This window comes from Parasteatoda tepidariorum, chromosome 12, assembly GCF_982258835.1.
Source record: "Parasteatoda tepidariorum strain Cologne lab strain chromosome 12, Ptep-v5.0, whole genome shotgun sequence".
NCBI classification, from domain to species: Eukaryota; Metazoa; Arthropoda; class Arachnida; order Araneae; family Theridiidae; genus Parasteatoda; species Parasteatoda tepidariorum.
Window position 1 is genome coordinate 18,163,769 of NC_141766.1, and position 24,453 is coordinate 18,188,221.

The 24,453-nt window shown below is 30.0% G+C and overlaps 1 protein-coding gene across 1 annotated transcript; it reads right to left on the bottom strand.

Moving 5' to 3' along the window:
- Positions 1 to 3,361: 3,361 nt before the first annotated feature.
- On the bottom strand, positions 3,362 to 18,283 carry LOC107447228 (uncharacterized). The gene is made up of 4 exons (XM_043053407.3): positions 17,999 to 18,283; positions 9,969 to 10,210; positions 8,445 to 8,526; positions 3,362 to 6,539 (listed from the first exon to the last, which is right to left on the bottom strand). Exons 3-4 carry the CDS (start codon positions 8,521 to 8,523, stop codon positions 3,529 to 3,531), a joined length of 3,090 nt encoding a protein of 1,029 aa, XP_042909341.2. The 5' UTR covers positions 8,524 to 8,526; positions 9,969 to 10,210; positions 17,999 to 18,283; the 3' UTR covers positions 3,362 to 3,528.
- Positions 18,284 to 24,453: the final 6,170 nt, after the last annotated feature.

A 24,453-nucleotide genomic window follows, 5' to 3' on the forward strand; every position in this document is an offset into this window, starting at 1 on the left:
ATTCTAGGACATGGGTGCAAGTCTTCGTCCCCAGGACGGATTTCCGTCTTTCGAAAATGTCCGCGGACGGAAGTAAGACTGACTCGAAGACGTAAATCGGAATTTTTTTTCTTTTCTGTCCTTAATATTTTTTAGGTCTACGTTATTGGTCTACTTTCTTATGTCCTGTTGTTATTTTATCAAAAGACAGATGAATAAATATTTTTGTACAGTATTTAAACTTGATGTATTATGGTAAAGCTTTCTTAGATAGTTTGCATATGTCGATTGGGTATTGTGTATGTTAGGTATTTCAGACAAAAAAATTTCGGTCTTGGCCTTTTTTCCAACTTGCACCCATGTTCTAGGATAGTCCTGCCTGTTGAGCTAATTATAAAGCCATAAAAGGCTATAGACTTTTTCCTTTAAAATCCAAGCAGCAACAATACAGTAATCTTATCACAGAATTTTAATTCCTATTGTAAATTCCTAATTTGAATATGTAAAAATATAAATACTTTATATTACTACAGGGTGGCCACACACCTTGAAAACCTGGAATAATCAGGGGTTTTTTTTATACTGGAAAAAACCTGGAAATTTGGATAGAAACCTGGAAAAATCAGGGAATTTTAAAGAGAAGCTGGAAATTTTTTCTTTAATTTTTTTTAATTTCACTAATTAAAATTATTTACTAATTTTCTTAAGTTAAATTATTTTATCCATTATATCCGCTTTTTTTAAACGGAAATGTATCTCCAAACAGTTGAAATATCATCAACTTAGCAATACTTTACTTTCATCAAAATTTGCTCCATTACAGCTCTGTTAAACTAGAATGCCACATAAAATTCTCCCACTGTTACTAAACGAATGTAGAAACCTTTGACCACTATGGGACTGCAATTTAGAAAAGATTCTGGTGGAGGTGGAAAAAGGGATTAGGATATTAGCTTCTGTTTTTAAATTCTGTCCTTGGGGCTGAATCCATTTATGGCTCAAGTTTGTTCCAATGCTTTAGTGGTAATTTTTTTTCTATTTTGACAAAATGTTTTTGTATTTTTAACTTTATAAAATTCTCCAAAAATTAGTTTTTTATAATTTACTAATAATAGATTTTATATTGCACTCTTTTTCTGCTCCCGTTCAAAGAAATCTATGAATTAATTTTTCTTAGCAAACCAACCAGTCACATTTTTTTACAATCGCTAACAGCAATGTTTGTCGACAAATCTTTACAATTGTTGCATTAATGATTTTTGATTCAAAATTTTGTACCAAAACATTAAAAACTAAATAAAAAATCTTGCCAAATTGTCAAAATAAATTATTTTTTTCAAGATGATGTGTTAAAAAAATAACATTTTGAATAAAACATTTTAGAATACCGACACTTTTCTTGTACACATCCTACACTTTATGAAAAAAAGAAACAAAAACCTGGAAATTTTAAGATTTTTAACTGGAAAAATCATGGAAATTTGATTTGAGTGGCCACCCTGTATCTAAAATTTTATTTTTCACTCAATATTAAATACAACTAAGTACATTGAAAGCTATAATGCAGTACAAAGTCCTATATTCAAGCATCCGTGTATAGAGAACTTATTATTTTTCAATCAATATTTTTTTTTACACTTGGGATCTGTTTAGGAGTAATTAGAAAGATGAAGAATAACTAATTTGGCTGAGAATATTTATGAATTTGAATATGAATGGTGTATGGCAAAAAAAACCAGCAGAAAAACTTTGTTTCCCTTTAAATTATAAACATTTTTAAAATCTGTTTTGTTTTATGTTATTACTTTTATTAGATTTGATTTATATATTTTTGGAATTTGAGGCTTTTTTTAATGTTATTTTTATATGCCCAGCTAAACATAGTAGAGAAATGTGTCTTTATTCATTGAAAATTAAATTATCTTCTACTTACTTTTACGTTGTATGAATTTTTTATTGAATAATACTTGTTGTGTTTATTCAATAAAAAACCTTAAGGTCTATTAGTCGAAAAAATCTACTTTCCAAACTTGCCGAAGTCCCAACGATTCCCGATACACTATATTTACTTATAAAGAAACAAAAAATATGAAATTAAAAAAGTGTTGAGTTTCATTTTGTTCAAGAAATACTGAATGCTAACCATGTTGAATGAGATTTATGTAAAGAAGAGAAATTTCTGATTTATTTTACTCTTCACATGTTGAAATGTGTAGCAATGTCAGTTTCTCAGAATAATCTGTATGACTGAGGGAGAAAGGATGTTGAAATTTTTCTAGAAAACTTACTTCTTTGCAGTCTTAGGAAATGAACTCCCCCTTACATACATACAGACAGGTTCAATTCATTCAACCCTTTTATTTGTCAATTGTAATGGTGGTAGAGACAATCAGTATTATGACAAAGCACAATGAATATTTTTCAAAAATATCTACTAATATTGTGATAGAATTATGAATCATTTGTTTTCCAACCTGTCACAGTAAAAATAAATTTTCTGTTCACTTTCAAAATAAAAGCTTCCGAGGGTAAAGACATTAGAATTCGCTTTAAAAGATATTTCACATTAAGGAAGTTCACATTATAACTATTTATAAGCATTATATCTCCATTTAATTTGACTCGACATTGAAATTTTTTTTCTCTAAAAGAAATTCATATTAATGAATTTATAATATATAGAAAGATATATCATATGAAAGAAATACATAATTTTTTTTTACTTTTCCTCTTTTCATTGTTTTACATTATTTATGACAGCACAAAGGTAACCTTCCTTTAAGAGTACTTTCTATGTATCAAAATTGAGCAAAATGTAATTGATTATAGTAATTTATCTGTAACCATACTTGCAATTATTGATCAATATTAATTCTTATGATATTTCTATATTGGTTGATATTCTGATAACATCTATAATATCTTAAGATTGGTTATAATTAAAATTTTAGTTAGTAAATAGGATTGCTTGTCATCATCATCGTAGTTGGCCATACAGCCCAATGTGAGCCAATGTCTTCCTCTGAAAAATTTTCATGACGACTTCCGATTTATCTTTGATCTCCAATTCTTTTCATTAATTGCAATAAAATTGATCATTGATTGCTTGTATTCATAATTATAAGTGAGTAATTACCTGTAACTAGTAAAGTTTTGCCCAATTCTGATATTACAATTTGATTAATTATGTGTTTTATTTTTAATCTACTAATATGCATTTTAAATAGAGATATATTAAAAACTTTGTAAAACAGCTAAATCATTTTAAAATAATTGCAAATTTGAAATAATCCAATTGTTACTACAAAATTACATTGGTATTTAAGAAACTGAATACATGTTTCTCTTTTAAACTATATATACACATAAACATCTAAAAAAGAAATAAAAATTGGTTTTACTTCTCAAATTTTTAACAACAAACTTCAACACTTACAATACAAATTTTCTCCAAAATCATATAAAATGTAAAACAAATTATCTTAATGCTAAAGCTATTTTACTGCCTTGTACAAAATGCTTGACATGAATTCTATAGATGTGTTAAATTCATTCCATTTTCACACTTCTATTTGACGGGAAAGTTATGCTAGGTCTAGGAATTTGAGTAAACTTATAGTCATTCATTTCAATTCCTGGATAAAAATCTGAAGATTTTTTTAGCTTTTTGTAAACATAAATACAATGGAATCCCATTGCTATTAGTAAGATTCCTACAATAACTGAAAGTGCATAAACTGAATACATTAAAATTCTTTCTTTATCTGTTAAATCTTCGTAACCTACATCAATTCTGTTGTCGATTATATTAGATTCCAAAATTTTAAGTGATTCTGCATACCTATTGAGAATATTTTTTTCAATAGCATTAATAACATTAACTGAAGATGATTTTTCTCGTGGAATGCTTAGTGAAAGGCTGAAAGTGCAATTCAAATCCATTGAAGTTAAATTGTATCGAGTACGATAATGTCGAACTATTGAACTATATACCAACATGTCATCTATGCAATTTTTCACTACAACATGTTGAATAATTTCCTTTTTGGAATTATTTGAATTTCTTATATCAAAATGAGTTTCTACATCAGAGTTTTTGTAAAAACTAGTTGGTGTAGTATGTAAGGAATGCAACTTTGTATTATGTGATGTTTTAAAAGAAATTCCATCATGATTTATAAATTTTGCTCCATAATTTTCATTTCTGGGCATTCTAGTAACATTTTCATAGTTATCTGTTTTGTTCATATTTGTAACATTGTTGTCAGTTTCTCTCATATTTGTAGTATTGTTGTCAGTTTCTCTCATATTTGTAACATTGTTGTCAGTTTCTCTCGTATTTGTAACATTGTTGTCAGTTTCTCTCATATTTGTAACATTGTTGTCAGTTTCTCTCATATTTGTAACATTGTAATCAGTTTCAGTATTGATGCCTAAATATCCAGTATTTTCTAAGATACTCTCTGTACTAGTATACATGTCCTCTAATGATAATTTGGTTTTAACTTCATCTTTATCAGTCTTATTTTGAACAATAGGCATTGTTTGATTTGTAAAACTTGTTTTAAAATTTCTTCCTATTAGAATTTCATCTCTATAAGTTGATAATGTTTCTACACTGTTGGACGTTTTATTTGTCATATTGTTTTGATTTACTAGAAAGACACTAGTTTTTTTCAATAACGTTTCATAATCAGTTAATTTTCTACTCAAATTGCTGGAAACTGTGTGATTATTATCAATTTTCCTATTTTCTGGAAAGTGTGTTTCATAACTTTCTATCCAGAGATTTTTAAAATGTAATGTGACTGTGTCATTTTTATCTATATCATTATTTTCACCTGTAGTTGAAGCATTTATAGTTTTTTCTAATTTATTTATGATTTTGGATAGATTTTTTATATTTTCATCTTCTTCTATGGCAAGACTTGTATTAAATATAGCAGTATTGCTGGAGTGCCCAACACTAGATGATTTTTCATATGCTTCTAAATAATCTTTATACTTGATCGTGGCAGTAACTTCATCAACGTTGCCTTCATTTAAATTATCCATGTGATTTCTTTGAAGTGTGTCACTTTTCCTATCACTATAATTTTGACTCAAATTACTTTGTACATCTTCCTTTAAATTTCGCATACTTTTCAGAATGTCACCTGTTTGAGTGTCTATGCTTTTATTTTTGTTTGTTGCGTTTACATTCTGATATTCATCAGCTTCAGTTTTATTTTCTTTCTTCATTTCTGTTAAATGTTGGTAGTTACCTGCATCAGTGCTGTTTTCTTTATTAATTTCTGTTACATTATTAAGTGAAATACTTATCAAATTCTTACTGATATTGAGGTAAACATCACTATTTTCTCTCTGAGTAATTTGTTTTGAAATATTTACCATTATGTTGTTCTGTAAAGTAGAATTAGACTTCAAATAAGCTGGGATAATGGTACTTGGGAAATCTTTTGATGTTTTATTTTCTATTATTTTTCTGATATCCTTTTGATTCGTATGAGAGACATTATTAAATTCTGTATCTTCAATATTATCATTAATCTTTTTTCCAGAATAATTCATATCAATGTTAATAGCTGCTGGATTTGGATTAATTTTCTTTTGTTGGATATTAATGGTGGAATCATTCATGTCTATGATGGGTTCTTTTAAATTCATATTTTTATTGACATTTATATCTGAATGAGTATGAACATCACTGTTGTTTTGTTTTAAGGAACTGAAGTTACCTGCAAAAAAAAATTTTGTTTCTGAATTGTTTCCATTAAACTTGTTTTTATGAGAGTCTAAGTCTACTTCTTGAGCTTCTAAATCACTTATGTCTTGTCTAGTAAAATCTTTTTCAGATTCAGAAGTAATTTTTTCATTGTCATTCTTCTCAAATGTTGATCTAGGCCTCCTTTTTATAGTGTTTCTATCTGAAATACTTTCATTGCAATTGGTTTTTTCAACAGAATATGCTATTTGTGGATCCAAATTATTTTTATCATATGCATATTGATCATAAAAAAAAGGTTTATTCACAATTGATCCCAATTGTTTTACTTCAAAATGTGTTGAAATGGTCTTGTATTTACCTGGATAAATCGATATTGTTTTCTTTTCTTCTGTGAAGTCAATTCTATCTCTATTATATTTGTTTAACTGTTCCATCATTTCTGATTTTACTTTTTCTTGAAAATAGTTGTGGTAGTGGAACATTTTAAGATTGAATTTCACAGAATGGTTTTTAACTTTATTCCTATTTATTTTAGTTTCACCGGGTAATTTTTTATTTTTAACTTTCCTTGAATATGTCTGTAGATTAGTTAGATCTGATCTTGTTGCTGCGAAAGGCCTGTAACTTCTGATATGTAACTGTTTGCTTGGAAAAAATTGCCTTGTATAGATATAAATATAGTCTCTTTTTAATTTGGGATTTATCTTAGTATCCTGCATTAAATTATCTTTTATTTTGTTTTTTTGGTAGGAAAATTGTGGAATGCTTATTTTTTCAGTCAATATTTTCATTTGCTCTGGTAATTTGAATTCTTCTGAATCCAGCATGATTTCTACAAAACAAAAGTAATTAGTACAAAAATCATTCTTATATAAGGAAACAAAGAATAAACAATAAAAGAGCTATATCTATTTAAAAAAAAGAAATTTCTGCAATCTAGCTCAGTGATTCTTAAAATGTGGATCACGATTCTAAATGGGATTCTCTAGTTAAATCTAAAGGATGCGGCCAACACATATTTTTTATGACATCTGATTTCACTTATAAACCGACCTAAAGTTAGCCTTTATTTTTTATTTTAAGTTGGAGGTTTTCCTACATCAAAAAACTGGTTTTTCTCTTGTTATTCAATTCGAAAGTAGATTGTAGCAGAAAAATTTATCTAGCTAATCACTAATAGTCCAACCCTTGGATGTTTGACTCTATATCAGGGCTGTTTGGATCCTGAAAGGAGAAAAAACTGGTAGTAAAACCAGTGTACATCTATAATTTTTTTTTTGGGGGGGGGGGTAACAATTTGTGTATAATCTGAAAAAGTAAATAGTGTTAGTTAGCAATTAAAAATAGTGAAACCTTTCACTTAACTTTTTAAGAAATCTAAAAATGACTTTTTACAAATTTTTCCTAGATACAAACAGCCGCACTATATCTATAACAAATTAAATGGCATTTATGGCGATTAGTAAAATAAATTTGCAAAAAAAAGAGACTAGTAGAAAAATTAGTGGAAATTTTTTAACCAAAACAAGGAAAATTTGCAATAATCTAACAGATATTTGTTGTGTTGAAAAAATTTTAAAAAAGAAAACTTCTTTTTTTTTTTTTGGATGGGGAAAAAGAAGCAATTGGTAAAATGAATTCCATTTTTATAATTACCAGGGCTGATTGTGCTCTGGAAAAAATCCGGATTTCTGGATTTTTCGCTAACCGTGATCCGGAAGTTTCCGGAGATCGAAGGTTCAGATGTTTCAAAAAATCATTGAGTTTTCGGAAATCAAATTTTGAAGGTGGAACTTAAAAATACAGTTTATTTTATTTGTTTGTAAGGAGAGCTACTTTATAAGTTTATATTCAAGATTAATATTCATTTTTTATCAGTAAATAGTTATTATAATCATAAACTCAAGAAAGAAAGACATGTTTGTAAATTTAAATTACTTCTCCAGGTCATGATAGGTATGTGTAAAATTTTAAATACATTTTAAGTAAACTAAGAAATATTGAGAAAAAGGAAAAAACCTTGTTTATATTTTTTTCGATTTAAACTTTTTTTTTTTACTGAAGAAATTTTCAGGAATTTTGACTTGGGGCTCACAATTACCCCTGAATTACGAACTAAATGCAATAACTCGATAAACTAATTTCATAAATATAAAAGAAATTATTACAAAAATATTTAACTAATTTCAAAAAATTGATTGATTTTTTAATTGTTTGAAGAAAAATTGCCATTTAAATCTTATGCCATATTGGAACATTTTCTTGGCTGTTTAAATGATTAAACTTAACAGTATGCATATTTTATTTAATTTCTTAAATGATCTACTGGTAATACATATCTTTATAGTAAAATCTGTAGAAAAGTAGGTTGATGGGAGTGACAATAAAATGAGCTGACGCATAGTAAAATTTTCATATATTATGACTGTTCCATGCTTATGTCATCTCTGTTTTCTAATAAATTTAATACTGAATAAATCATATTTTAAATTATTTTCTTCCATAAGTTAACATTAAGAAGTCAATATATTGTAATATATTGACACTTCCACTAATCGCCCACTTAAGGAAACTGTTATATAATGAACTACGCACATGGCTCAAACTGAAATTTCCAAATACTAAGTTTTAAACTTTTTAGGTATTATTTCGTATATTCTCTAAAATGTTTAAATTTTATTTAAAATTTCCAATTAGAATAAGACAAACACCTTGACTATTTTCTCTCTTTACTTACCATCGTTATTTAGACTTAGAGCAAAATTAATCTGCAGAGTCAAGATGAAAGCCAACCAACTTTGTATGCATGCAGACATTTTCTAAAAAAATAAAATGAGCCAAATTATTGTTAACTGTAAATTATTGTATTATAAACATTCAAAAAAAAATTTTTTTTGCATAAAGAAGAATCTTTTAAAAGGTGAAGTATGAAAAGGGGCTTTTAATTTAAAAAATATATATATATGTCTGTGATCTAAACATAGATTTTGGAAAGAACCTAAGAAATTTTTAAAAAATAGTTTTTACTAAATAGAGTAATTTAATGTTAAATAGTTTGGCGTTTCATTACGTTAGTAAATTCTGTATTTCTTCAATGCATTTCATATTATGTATATTTAAAAAAGTAAAAAGCTGAGCTTGTCAGAAAGTTGGAGAGAGAAGTGGAAGGTTTATTTTAAAATTCATCATAATTGTAAAAGAATAAACTGAATTTTTTTATTTGTTTAATGTCGATTTAATTTGGTTTGAATAGAAATGTAAATTAATGAAAAATCTATAGAACAAATATGTGCAGCAAAAATAAAACTCCCATTCCTTTTAAGAATATATTATGATAAAAATTAAATTCTGAATAGAAGTAGAATAAATAAATGAGTTCACAGTTTATAAACCTGGTTGGTAGAACGTTGGTTTGAATGCAGCCAACCGAAGAATACCCGTGTATTAAATAGTGACTAGTATACGCTAAATCTGTCGGGGGGGGAGGGGGTCAAAAAAAGTTAGTTCCCATAACAGATCGATACCTCTGGGGTTACTGAATTGGAGATTGATTGTTCTCTGGTTTAGGTCAAAGTTACGATCTGTTTATAAATGAATGGAGTATGATTGGGTTCTCCCTGTAAAACGGGCTGAGACGTAAGTGTGTCTGAAGTCCTATTCTTGGCTATAGATGGCGATCTACCTTAAAAGTTCGCTTGATTTCCTAAGCAGGTTTGCTGATGAGATATGTTTTGAAAACTCGTGTGGCATAAATAACAAGAGTTTATAAATATTCATCAGCATTAATTTGTTTCTAAACTTATTAATATAACAAAATATCTGTTTCAGAGAAGTGTTGAAAACTTGGGATGATTTTTTATAAAAATGTTAAAAAAATATATTTTACACTTCTGTATTTTATTGGAACACCTGGTATCTCATACATTTTATTTTCACATCGAGTTCGACTAAATTTTATAAAATAATTCAATATAAAATTTCAAAAGTGCATACAGCTACCAAGTGCTTTCCTCAAGATCACATAAAATACTTCATGAAACAAAAGTTCAATATTTTCTTTAGTAGTTTAAACTTGAAGATTAAAAAAAAGGGGACATGTACTCGTAAATAAAAAATCTTCCAGTGATGATTGACCAAGCGGCAAACAATGATATTGGCAGCATGAATGGTATTCAACATCATTTAATATTAATTTTTTGTTTTTGAACAGAGAGACCATTAATCCAAATGAATAGCTGTATAAGGGGAACTCAATACTTACAAGAAACAACTGTCAGTAATGTATGTGGACACTGTGTAATGCTAAAAATCAGTCAATACAGCATAGCATTCCCGGAATGTCAGGGACTATGGTAATGTAGCCCCAATCTGTTGTACTGCATACGATACTTCTTTCTTTATTTGTGCAAGAAAATAGTCAAGCAGCATTTTATCTCTTTAAGGCATGTCGTATTCAGTGTCAAGTCTGGGGAACATCTATGGTGGAAAGCTAGTACAGTGCACCTGTGAATCATAACCTTCATTAAGTTTGTCAATAATCAATATAATCAATTTTTAGAGCATATTTGTAAAGTCAAACAAATTTTTACATAAGATTTTCTCTAAAGTAACAATTTGTATATTTATAACATAACTCTTTTAAACTTTTATTTTTTTAAATGTTTTATTAATAAATTTTTGAACAAATCTTTTTTAGGTATACTTTTTAGATTATTTTCAAAAAGATGGGTTTTATTTTATTTTATAACCGTCGTTGAACAGCCGACTCAATTTAGGATGTACGACTGCCAATGCTCAACTCCGTAGCCTTGTAATTTTGAACCCGATCCAGAAGACTAGGGAACTCCTGGATCATGTATTAGGAGAAATTTTCCTTTGTGGAGGACTTTTTGATAGAAGTAACCCTCATTTACATTGCACGGAGAGGAAAACCTTCCCCGGTTAGTCTGACGGCAAAAGAACCCTAACCCATGATCCGTCTACTATTGAGGATATTTTACGCCAGCGCTGTGATCGGTGCGAGCCGGGGGCGGAATTCAAATCGCCCAGCTATTGCTGGGATTGAATCTGGTTCATCTCATTGGGAGGCGAGCGCTCTATCCCTTGAGCCGTCACGGCTCTAATTAGATGGTTTTATTTTATTTTTTTTATAACCGTCGTTGAACAGCCAATCCAATTATATGGGTTTGTGACTACTAATGTTCAACGTCGTAGCCTTGTTATTTTAAACCCAATCCAGGAGACAAGGGAACTCCTGGATCAAATATTTGGAGAAATTTTCCTTCGTGGAGGTCTTTTTGATGAAACATTTGCGTTACATGGAGAGGAAGACCACGAGAACCTCCCACGGTTAGCCTGATGGCAATGGAACTCTGACCCATGATCCATCTACCACTGAGGATATTTCACGTCAGCACTGTGGTCGGTGCAAGCCGGATGCGGATTTTATTTTATTTTATAACCGTCGTTGAACAGCCGACCCAATACCGGATGCGGATTCGTATCGACAAGCCATCGCTGACGCCCTCTAAAAAATTGCGATAAAATTAATCTTCTGAAAGTTTCAGTTTAATAGTTAGACCCCGCCTTCGAATCTGAAATCTGAAGAAAAAAAATTCCTCCAAAACGGAACTTCTCCGCTAGAAACACTAATGTGGGCTTATTTTGGAAAAATTACTTTCTACTTTCATAATTAAAGTCAAATGAACAGATCGTTGGATAAAAATTGTTTTTCCTAACCCCACCCGAAAAAATTTGGTGTTTGTAAGAAAATAATTAAAGTAAGAATGCATCAAAAATAATTTTTTTAAACATAACAGGCATAAAATTTCGGACTGACAAAAGAACAACATATTTAGGAAGGAAAAAAATAGACTATTTCAAGTAATTCAATCATTGATACAAAACATATATCAAAGTAATTTTATTAAGTTTTAAAAAAAAGTACAGAATCAAAGAGGTTTTAATAGAGTTGTCATGTGACAATGCATGTCATGTGACAATAGGCTTGAAGACATTTCAAAATTTCTTTAAAAACAAAAAGCGACTAATTAAGAACTTTGATATTGCTACATTGTATATTTCTGCATCTAATTTTTTCAACCAAATTAAAGGTTTTTATTTTATTTTATAACCATCATTGAACAGCCGACCCAACTTTGGGTTTACGACTACTAATGTTCAACTTTGTAGCCTTATAATTTTGAACCAAATCCAGAAGACAAGGAAACTCCTGGATCAAGTATTGGGAGAAATTTGCCTTCGTGGAGCACTTTTTGATGGAACTTATCCGCATTTGTGTTAAATGAAGAGGAAAACCTCCCACGGTTAGCCTGACGGCAAGGGGACTTTAACTCATGATCCGTCTACCACGGAGGATATTTTAAGTCAGCACTGTGGTCGGCGCAAGCCGGATGCGGAATTCGTATCGACCAGTTTTCGCCGGGATTAGAACCCGGTTCACCTCATTGGAAGGCGAAAGCTCTATCTCTTGAGCCATCACGTCTCAAATTATTGGTTTGGTCATCGCAGGTGGTCAGCAAACATGCGAAGCGGGTTTGCGACTTTTCGCGATAAAATTTTTTAGAGAGTTGCAGACTTTTGCAGTTCACTTAGCATCATGAATGATAATTTGTTTGGTGTGACAAATTTTATATATGTCAAGCACAGTTACGTGAACTCTTTAGTCTCCAAGACGCTATATTAAGTGTTTTGCAATTTCCTTGTAATAGTTTGCATAACAACATTAATTTTATTGATTTTTGTTGATTTCATGTGACGTTACCTTAAATCTTAGAAAATTTCAAGTGGAAAGCTTATACTTGATACTATTTTAAAATTTAAAGTTTATCTTAAAATTAAAATTCGATTATGACAGGATAACGAATATTTTCAAACAATTGCTCTAACAAAACGCCAGTTCTTTTCCAGCTCTCAGCACTGAAGTGATTTTAGTTTATCTCCTGCTCCTATTTTCTACTTCTTAAACATCATTTTTGTACTTCAGAAAACACTAAGAAGTACGGTATTGATCAGTATTCTAGCAAACTGTAAAAGAGCTTTTATTATGCCCAAAGAAGCTATTTGTATGCATAATATGTGCTGAGAATCAAACAATTTGAGAGTGACTAATTATAATTTACTCTCTTTGTAAATAGAATAGACGTTTTAAGTAACTGCCCTATTCTTCACAATTTTCAATTCTCCGTTACCATGGTTTCGATTTTTTCTTTCCGCAAGTATATTCTAACTTCTTAATAAAGCATACTACCATATGGAAGAAAAAGATTTGATGAAACCATGGTAATGAAGAGTGGGGTGGGGAATTCGTGTAACCTTGAGTTGCCTATTCTGTTTACTATGAGTGTAGTTTTAAATCATTTTATTAAATAAAATAAAATTACTTTCTCTTTATGATTTGATATTTTCTTTCATTTAAGTTAACATTTACGATTAAAGTTACTTTCTATCAAAATCTCATTCATATCATTTCAGATATCTATTTCTATAATATTGATTCTATACTAAAAAATTAAGAATATTAGTATAATTTCACATATTGTGATTATACACTACAAATTGACTATAAAATAAAAAGGATTCCTAAATTTAATATTTACAATCACAATCACGAACTTAAGTTAAAAAAAAAAAAGAAAAAAAAGAGCGATGTTTTTCTTTTTATGTCTGTAGGTGGTTCCCTTACTTTTAATTCACCCCTGAACATTTTATTACGATTTGAAAGAAAATTATTTCAGATAAGAATATTTTATTCTTATGTAGTCTCTTTCCAGAAGAGTAACGCTAAATCATTAAAGCGGTCTGCCAACGACCGTATTTCCGGTCTCTTTATCTTCAGTGCTAAGCCGAAAAGGATATTGCCAGTAATTTTTTACTCGAAATATGAGTAATGTCATTGCAATTACGGTTTTGTATTTGAACAAGAAATGTATATGACAGGGGTGGCGAACCTTTATACACCAACGTGCCATTTTTTCTAAAAAATTGTTTAATAAAATCACAGACGTGCCGTCAAATAATTTTGACTTCATGATTATTGGGAAAATAATAATACTTAATACTAACTATCACACCAAAACTCTTTATTTACATTGAAAAGAAAATACATTTTGCAATGTCTCAGTTATACGCGTAATTCAACTTAAAGTAGCATCAGGGGGACTTATGTTATTGCAGATTAAATGACAAATAACTTATATTAGGTTGTAAAATATTAGTTTAAGCAAGACTGTTGATTTTTTTGCTAGTTATTTATTGTTAGCTTGTTTTTTATGGTTATTAATTGTTCTTTTAGCATTAATTGTTTATTTTTTTATTAATAATTGCTTATTATTTTGTTTGTTTTCTGTGAATTTTAATTTAATTGTTACATTTGCTTCATAGTGTGTGACATTTGTGTAATAACAATTCAGAGTGCAATAACAATTGTGATCGGTGGCGTGCCCAAAATATTGTGTCGCGAGCCATAAATGGCACGCGTGCCATTGGTTCGCCATCCCTGGTATATGAAGTGATTTCTTATTTTTGTCAGAAAAATTACAAAATAAGATTTGCTTTTTGTGCCCAAATTTTTATGTTTGTTTACTGCTAAATAATTACCTTGCATGGTTGTCCATAATCGATTTTCATCACTCTAATTTACAAAATGTTATGCATTTAGAGCAAGGCGGCTATTATGAGCTGTGATTTACTAGCGAGCGGTTAATTTAAAATATACAAAGCAAGACTATAAAAAAAAAAATTTTTAAAAGAAAAAACAACAACTCTTTTAGATTATTCGATTGTGAATCTCTTACAGTAAAAAATAATTTTATTTAAATAATGTCGAAAAAATTTGGAATTGTTGGGCACATAAATTTTAACATTTTAAGCTGTGTAATTTTAAATGGCTAAGTACAAAATTTAAAAGAAATTTATTGAATATTTCTTGGAAAAACAATTCCAAAATATGTTGTTTTTTTTATTTTATAATTCAGAAACTATTCGATCAATTTCGCTCAATTTTTGTCATTTAAAATTGCATAGTTTAAAATGGTGTAAAAATTTGCTTACAATATGCAATAGAATTCAATATTTCTTTCTACTCTTAATAAATAAAATAAAAAATTATTCAATGAATTCACCACTTCGGGTTTCCATGTTGGTCCACGCTACAACCGGCAACGTTGCTTCGGCGTTATCATTATTAATGCGAATCGGAGAGCTAGAAAAATTTTTCTCTGACAATTGCAAAGGTCAGTCAGTCTGCCTACATTAATTTATATGGAACTATTTTTTCTCTTTTGGATACACCCCCTCAATTTGAATTCAGAGCACAGCTGATTAAGTTTCTCAAGAATGCTCTCACAACGACAGATTATATTTCAATTTGCAGAAATTGATTTATATGGAACAATTTTTTCTCTTTTGGATACTCGCCCACTATTTGAATTCAGAGCACAGCTGATTAAGTTTTTCAACAATGCTCTCACAACGACAGATTATATTTCAATTTGCAGAACTTTATTTATATGGAACAATTTTTTCTCTTTTGGATACTCGCCCACTATTTGAATTCAGAGCACAGCTGATTAAGTTTTTCAACAATGCTCTCACAGCGTTAGATTATATTTCAATTTGCAGAAATTTATTTATATGGAACAATTTTTTCTCTTTTGGATACTCGCCCACTATTTGAATTCAGAGCACAGCTGATTAAGTTTTTCAACAATGCTCTCACAACGACAGATTATATTTCAATTTGCAGAAATTTATTTATATGGAACAATTTTTTCTCTTTTGGATACTCGCCCACTATTTGAATTCAGAGCACAGCTGATTAAGTTTTTCAACAATGCTCTCACAGCATTAGATTATATTTCAATTTGCAGAAATTAATTTATATGGAACAATTTTTTCTCTTTTGGATACTCGCCCACTATTTGAATTCAGAGCACAGCTGATTAAGTTTTTCAACAATGCTCTCACAACGACAGATTATATTTCAATTTGCAGAAATTAATTTATATGGAACAATTTTTTCTCTTTTGGATACTCGCCCACTATTTGAATTCAGAGCACAGCTGATTAAGTTTTTCAACAATGCTCTCACAACGACAGATTATATTTCAATTTGCAGAAATTTATTTATATGGAACAATTTTTTCTCTTTTGGATACTCGCCCACTATTTGAATTCAGAGCACAGCTGATTAAGTTTTTCAACAATGCTCTCACAGCATTAGATTATATTTCAATTTGCAGAAATTAATTTATATGGAACAATTTTTTCTCTTTTGGATACTCGCCCACTATTTGAATTCAGAGCACAGCTGATTAAGTTTTTCAACAATGCTCTCACAACGACAGATTATATTTCAATTTGCAGAAATTTATTTATATGGAACAATTTTTTCTCTTTTGGATACTCCCCCACTATTTGAATTCAGAACATAGCTGAATTAAGTTTTTCAACAATGCTCTCACATTTTTTGCAAAATACTTTTCTTATGCAATTTACACTTAGAATATAACTGGAAAATAAAAACTAAATGTAATAAAAATTTGAACTAACTAATATGTATATTTTTATGAATGCATAGTGACATAACAATAAAAAGATATTTTATCTTCAATGTTAGCTAATTTTGAATGTTTTACAGAATGACAAGAAAAAGTGCTGAAAGATTTACGATACACTGAAGTCAATGATCTAAGAGCGCCTTCTACTAAAAACAAAGATATATTAAGATCTATGCTATATATAGCCTAAGTTTTTTTTTTCTCTAAATAGAAAATTTATAAAAACTTCATATTTGTTCTTATAGATTAGTTCTTGAATTATATTTACAAAATTGCTTATTAGAAATTGAGATGTGCATTAACTGGGTCATTATGCAATTTTCTCCCCTTGTCTTTAGCAATGAATGAAACATATATGCAGGGCAGCATTTTGGCTCCACGGAACCCAAGGATTCTATGAAAAGGTCACATGGATTCTGAGATTTAAAACTTTTTTTTAGCCAGTAATGAATTTCTGAACAAGTAAATCCAATTAATAATACATTATTAATTTAATGTTTTAGTTGCTTCTATGAAATAAAAGTAAAATACCAGTAAAAAAGAAAGTAAAATTTTAAATCTATTGAAAAAACGTGTGAAAGGACGTGAATTTTTTAAAAATTGCATGAACATATTCCACCGAATATTTCAATTCAAAATAAAGCAACTAAACTTAATAAATATGTCTCCTTAATAACCATTCTCGACATTTATGACAGTTTTTTTATATTTGCACCCCATGTTTAAATTTATTTTATTCATTTTCCGCTTATGCATACTCCAGAAAAAAATTCATTACTGATTTGTTACATAGGATGGATACTATACCAGACCTGCAAATTCAAATGTCGGACATAAAATTTAATTTGAAGACTTTTATTGATATATACTACTAGCTTCACTTTTTCAGAAAAAAAAATGCTTATAAACATGAGAAAGAATTTAAATAGATTTTTCAAAATAGTGCTTTGGAGACTTTTAGATCTCTACAGAGTTAGTTTTTCTATTTTAAAGGTAAGGTTTATTCTATAAGCAAAGATGAGTTTTTTAATGACGAAATTCTTTTTAAGTTTTAAAAATGGTTGTATTAATCTGTTGTCTTTCAATATACAATCAAATTCAGTATCTCAAACGAAAAATTCGAATTAGTATTAAAATTCCTGTGCTATCTACAGTAGAATAAAGAAGAAGAAAAAAGCTCTTTTACTTGCCTTTTTATTTTACTAACATAATCCGATTCTTGTTAAAATAAACCATATGGAATAGAAAATATTTTTTGTTAAAAAAAATATTCCTTAGTTAAACAGATTTTCAATTTTTTGAAAATTCTTATTTTTAGGATTTTATTTTTGGAAAAATCAAAACAAATTTCTTAAAATTAAGAAAAGAAAGCATTGAGTTCATCTGAATTTTGCATAGATCTTTTTCTTAAACATATCTTAAAAGTGACAAAACCAAAGTTCAAATTAGTGATATTTTACTATTGGGGGGAGCGGAAAGTAATGTCGTTTCGGCGAATTAAATATTCTTTTGTTTAAAAAACTAATTCATTTTTTTCCTATTCATTCTCGATCCGGCATTGAAAGGTTGTTGCTGAAGAAGGTGAATACATCATGAATTAAAAATAAAATCTTGATAACAAATATCAAATGCACTAAAGCAACATTACTTTCCGGTCCCCCGAAAATAATTCAACTTTCTTTTACTTTCAGTAATAATGCATTATACGTACCGGTAAATACCACGTGAAGATTCAAAATAAGAAGAACTCTCAACTATTCATAATCCTGTAGAGTAAAATCGCATTGTTTAACTTTCTCTAAATATTTCAAAGAAATACCTCCACCGTGTGTCAACCCCTAAATGAAACTATTAAAGAGACACCTGACTGACCATCAGTTCTTTTCGTTATCATTATATTTTAATTTCTTACTTTCATCCTCTGTAAATTCTACAATATCTTTTGGTCGCCAACTCCTATTATGCACCAGTGCATATCAGCATGATAATTTTCCTCGCCTACAGACTGTTTCGAAATCAACTGAGCCATATATTTTAAGGGGATTTAAAAGCTCACGCTAACCCAACTGGATATGGAAATGCTATAAGTGGTCTTAACAGCGGAAGGTTGCCAACAATGAATTCGTATGAATGAAAATGTGATATTAATAGTAGAGACTAAAGTTAAGTCCTATTTTAGATATTTTCGAACATTTTATTAACCCTGTAATAATAAAGTTATGTGTTACAAAAGTTTAAATAATCTGAAAATTAAGCTACAGGCTTTTATAATTAATTTACAAGAAATTATAATTATTATTATAATCATATAATTAATTAATTACGGATTATAATTAATCCGTAATTTACATGGTATTTACAAAATTATCTTTTCAATTTTGACCCGCATTAACACCCAATGAAAATAATGATTAAGTTTGTATTTTGTGCATGTATTAACAACGAAAAAAAAAAATTTGTAAGATAAAATTTTTTCTTCTACATACCTTTTACTTGTAAGCGAAGATGTTCTTTAGAACATAACAAATGGAGCAAAAAAAATAATAATAATAATAATCCAATTGAACTTTTCTCTCAGATGTGCTGGAGCTCTATTGGATTACTGGCTTGATATTTTTCTAGCGAAAAATATAAAAATTGAAAAAAATTTATATTTGGTGTACCGTCATCACCACCTTATATAATTATTTTTAGAAACCTTGAAGAAAATATATGGGTAACAAAGAGAAAGCAAAAATGCTATAAAAGTTTAACGAATCACTACTGAAGATTGAAAGCAACAAAACTTGTTTGATTGCTGGAGGAAATGGGTAAAAATTGTAACACATAAATTTTTACATCTAAGTTTTATCAGACAAATTTTGTTGTTTACAGCCCCACCTTCTTCAGTAGTGATTCTTAAGATTCTGATAGAGTTATTTTTACTAGCTTAAATATCAATTTCCACCCCTTAATGTGTATATTTTTTAATTTCATTTTTAAGAGGATTTCCTAATACATATACTAATACATACGGAAATCCTGTATACTGTTGAGACTTGTATAAGCAAAAAAGATAGTTTATTTTATTTCATATCAAATTAAGAAAATTTGACGTATTAATAAATACCCTACATTTACCCTTTAGCAACAGGAAGTGTTATATAAAAATTCAGAATGGAAAATATATTGTCTAAAATCAAGTTAAGTTGGCTGATATTTTATTTTATTTTATAACCGTCGTTGAACAGCCGATCCAATTTTGGGTTTGTGACAACTAATATTCAACTCCGTAGCCTTGTAATTTTGAACCCAATCCAGAAGACAAGGAAAATCCTGCTTCAAGTATTGGGAGAAATTTGCCTTCGTGGAGGACTTTTTTTATGAAACTATTTGCGTTGCATGGAGAAGAAAACCACGAAAACATCTCTTTGTTAGCCAGGTGGCTAGGGGACTCTAACCCATGATCCGTCTACCACTACGATTTAAAATTCCAGTATAGAGTTTTTAGATAGATTGCTGCCAGCTTATTTGGGAAGTAAAAATGGCAGGTGTGCAACATGTCTTTATTTTCATAGACTAAACACTAACCTTGAAAGGCTAATAAATTTTGATTTTTGAGGGGGGGGGGTAAACCACAGCCTTGAAGAAAAATAAATTATATGTGATGTTTAGGATTATGAAAGTAACTGTTTAACATAATTTGTAATGGCTATAAATGTTTTGCTGCTTTTACGCAAATTTGCGTTATAAATTTTAAGGATTTTTCCACTATAATAATATTCTTTGTTCTGCTTACAAGAAATATCACCTTTTTCTTCCAGTGATCACTGATAAACTCGTTAAACTTTTTGTGAGTTTCACTAATATTTCAAGTTGAATTATTTTTTGTTCAAAAAATAAAAATCGATTTTTAACACGGATGGGAGCTTTTTCTCCTCAGCAGAAACTTCACTGTATATTAACTCTCGGGCAGAACTGATTTTCAACGCTATTGGTTTGTCAAAACTTAGTAATCTCAATCCTTAGTAATCCTAATCCTTTCGCTTTGAAACTAACAGTCATTTCAAAGCGTAAGCTTTCTGAAACCAGAAACCATTTACTATTAAGAATCATTTTTATTAATTGTGTTTGGAAAATTATAAAAAAGAACTAACTTCACTATTAGTTATAACTTATTCTCGTTGTTGTAGTTCATTTACGTCGCACTAGAGCTGCACAATGGGCTATAGGCGATGGTCTGGGAAGCATCCCTGAGGATGATCCGAAGATATGCCATCACAATTTTGATCCTCTGCAGAGGATTATACAGTGCGCAAAATAAAAAAGGAGCAATTTCAAAACTGTTTGGTCTAAGATTCAATCTGTATGATTCCGAAATCCAAGTTTAAATAAGATAACTAATAAGTGCGAGTCGTGGTGGCTCAGGGGATAGAGCGCTCCCTTCCCAACGAGGTGCCCCCAGGGCCGGATTAACCTATAGGCACACTAGGCACGTGCCTAGGGCCTACGAAATTCAGGGGCCTACAAAAAACTTGGGAGAAAAAAATTTAAAAAAAAAATCAAACGTTGTGGAATCAGAAAAACAGTTTTGTTTTTCTGATTCCACTACGTTTGATTTTTTTTTCTTTTCACGATAAATTTCGCATTCAATAAATTCTTTTTATTCATAAATTTTATCATTAGGTTTTTTTTTTTTAAATTCCGTTGATCTTGCCTTGTTCCGGGTTTTAATATTTATGCTAGTGCCTTTTTTAACTATCGTTTCGGTTCGATAATTTTCAAGTGTTTTTATTTAGATTAATAAGTTTTCCTTTTATTTTATTGTTTCCCCCCCCCCGTTTAATTAGGTATGAAATATATTGCGTTATTTAATCATTGGTTTTGTTTATATAAGTTAATTTAGGAATTGTAATTGTTTTTAAAAAATAAATATGAGAATTTTGTATTTTTTGAACTTGTTTTTCTTGTCTAAACTTGTAAATTTTTTTATTCTTTTAAATGTTATATTTCTACCATTTTTTTTTCTCTTTAAAGTTAGGAGTACCTTTCTTTTTTCTCTTACTTTATGCATTACACTTGTCGGTATTGCAGATAAAGTTCGATAAACAAATTCGTAAATTAAAATCCATATTAATAAAAATGTTTAAAAAAAATATGCAAGAAAATTTTAGCATATATTTTGAAAAGAGGGGAGGAGTGGGGGAAGGATGGGAGGGCCCAAAAACGGCTATGCCAAGGGCCTACGAAAGGTATAATCCGGCTCTGTGCCTAGGGCCTACGAAAGGTATAATCCGGCTCTGGGTGCCCCGGTTCAAATCCCAGAGATGGATGGTCGATACTAATTGCGCACCCAGCTCGCATTGACCACAGTGCTGACGCAAAATATCCTCAGTGGTCGACGGATCATGGGCTAGAGTCCCCTTGCATCCAGACTAAAAGTGGGACGTTTTCGTAGTTACCTCTGCACACAATGCAAATACTGGTTAGTTCATTCAAAAAAGTTCTGAACAAAGGCAAAATTTCTCCCAATACTCTATCCTGGAGTCTTCTGGTTTGGATTCAAAATTACTAGTTAACGGAGTTGAACATTGGTAGTCATAAACTCGAAATTGGGTCAGCTGTTCAGTAATGGATAAAAAATGAAACAAATAAGTACGAAAAATATTTTAAGTTACAAAATCGTACAAAAAAGACGTATTTCTCCTTATAAAGTCATTATATTTTTTCGAACGATTCGCTATCCTTGACTCTAAAATATTATGGGAGTAAGAGCAATCTGAATAATATAATCCCACTAGTTTAATCTGGTGCGCGGTTGAACATTTAGGCCTTTAATATAAATTTTTCGTTTTGTTTATTTCGCCTTTTTAAGGGAAAAAAATTTCCCACAATTATGAAAGTTGTTTTTTAAATTATAATTTCAGGCTGAAAATAAATAGTTTTTATAACTATGCTTTTAAATTATAAATTTAAGAATGGTAAACAAAATTAATAATAACATTTGAAGTCATACATATTTTTTTTTATCATTTTCGTAAATAAAATTTAAAATGACAGGTTTAAAATTTGAACGGAATCAAGGAAATGAAAACTTAACGCAACTTTTTTAAAACTTCTTTACTCAAAAACTACGATTTCATTCTAATCTTACAAAGGGACATTTAAAAATTTTAGACTAAAATTAAATAGTACTAAAAATTTAATTTTTACAGTGAAATACTTTAGAATAAATGTGTTTCATAATTATGAGCAAAAATTGTTTGATTTGCTTAAATATTTGCAGAGTTAAGCTGAGGTAGCAAAAATTGGAATTATCACTAAAGGGTTGAAAATTTTGCTCACTTTTTATTTACATATTTTATCACATATTTTAAAGAAAGCGGCCATCACCATGAGTTAAAAGTAAAAGTTCAAAATCTATAGCAGACAAGCTATGTTTATTCAGAGGATTATCCAAAGGGTCGTGAGTTCAACCCCTGCAGACTAAAAAACCCCATGTTGTATATGGTGACTGTTAAATCTGTCGAATCGTTCAAGTTCCCATAACAAATCAATACATCTAAGGATTGTGAATTGAAGATTCAAATTCAGAATCCTGATTGTTTAGGTCAAAATTATAATCTGTGGTTGAATGTGTGGGGAGAGTAGGATTCGAACATGTCAACCTTCATATATCAAAAGGTGCCCCACCGTAAAATCGAATTAACATTTCTTATATACTAGTGAATTGGAATTATATTTTTGTAGAGGTAGATACACTACAGTACTCCCCCACCAGAATTATAGCTGTTATAGAATTCGATGAATGGATACCACTAGTTGATTCATTGCTGTTTTGTGAGAAGTGGGGAGAGCTGTATTAAAATCACCGTACTTTTTGCGGATAGTGAGAGCTGTATTAAGTTCACGCTCATGGTTGCTTCTATGTTGACATTAGCAGTCGAGTGTACACAGGCAGACGTTGTGTGTGATCGAGACTGAGTAGCAACAGTGCGAGGAGGTGGATAATGTCGCAAGTAGCAAGTCAACTGTTCAATGTGGACCATCTATTGAAGTAGACGTGCTCAAATCGAAGTGGGAATTTCTCTCAAGGTAGGCGTGTTCACATCACGTACGAAGGTCACCAATGTGGGGAGAGTTGATATCGACAATGTCAACCTTCATCTATGAAAAGGTACCCCACCATAGAATCGAGTTAACGTTTCTTATATACTAGGGAATTGGAATTATATTTTTGTAGTGGTAGACAAATGAATGGATGTATGAGTGATGAGTCCGTCCTTTTAAATGAGCTGTGACTTGTGTTTGTGACTAATATCGTATTGTACATGGCTATAGATGGCGCCACTGAAAACCAAGAAACGCATCCTCTGCCTTAAACTAGCTTGGTTTCACCAAGCATTCTTGCTGGCATGTGGCATTAGAAACAACACACAACAGCAAACAACAATTTCTCTATTTTAACGCTTTTATTATATTACGCACTTAGAAAAGGAAAAAAATTTGAAATTTTAAGTAAAAGAATATTTTATTTAAGTTACAGCATTGTAAAATTAATAAATAATTTATATTAAATATAATTTTCAAATATTGACCATGTCCAGAGTTCGACCCCCGAACAAGGTCTATATTTAAAAATAGCATTTGGGAAGAACTATAGGAAGAAATAATTAACAATTTGTTGCTTCCTATCAATTAACCTTTCGGGTCACACTTGGTTGTCCGACTTAAACAAGCTTTTCAAGTAATTTCCCACTACTTTTCAAAGGAACAATATTTGGCTATGCTCACTAATTTGTAACTGTGTCCCCTAATCTGTCTATAATTACTTTCTTTGGTATGATTGTATAGTATGTAATAATATAATACCTGACCTAGTTTAAAATTTATAGGTTAATAATTAGGGGAGCTATGGGGCCTTAAATATGCAGTATATAAGCACCATTTTAACCCTTTTATTATATTGCACACTTAGAAAAGGAAAAACTAATAATTTTAAGCAAAGGAAGATTTTATTTACGTTTTAACATTGTAAAATAAATTTAAAAAATTATTTTTTATTTAATATTGTTTTTAAATTTTATCCTTGCCTGGGGTTCGTCTCGGGACCAGCAATACTATGCTACTTCCTGACAGGGGCCCCCATCAGGGGGGGAGGTGGGCGCACGATGCGCCCACTTAAAG

Coding starts and splice junctions, on each gene's coding strand:
- LOC107447228 (XM_043053407.3), bottom strand. CDS start 8,523: ATGTCTGCATGCATACAAAGTTGGTTGGCTTTCATCTTGACTCTGCAG. Junction 6,540..8,444: donor TCTAAGTCTAAATAACGATG/GTAAGTAAAGAG, acceptor TTTGTTTTGTAG/AAATCATGCTGGATTCAGAA.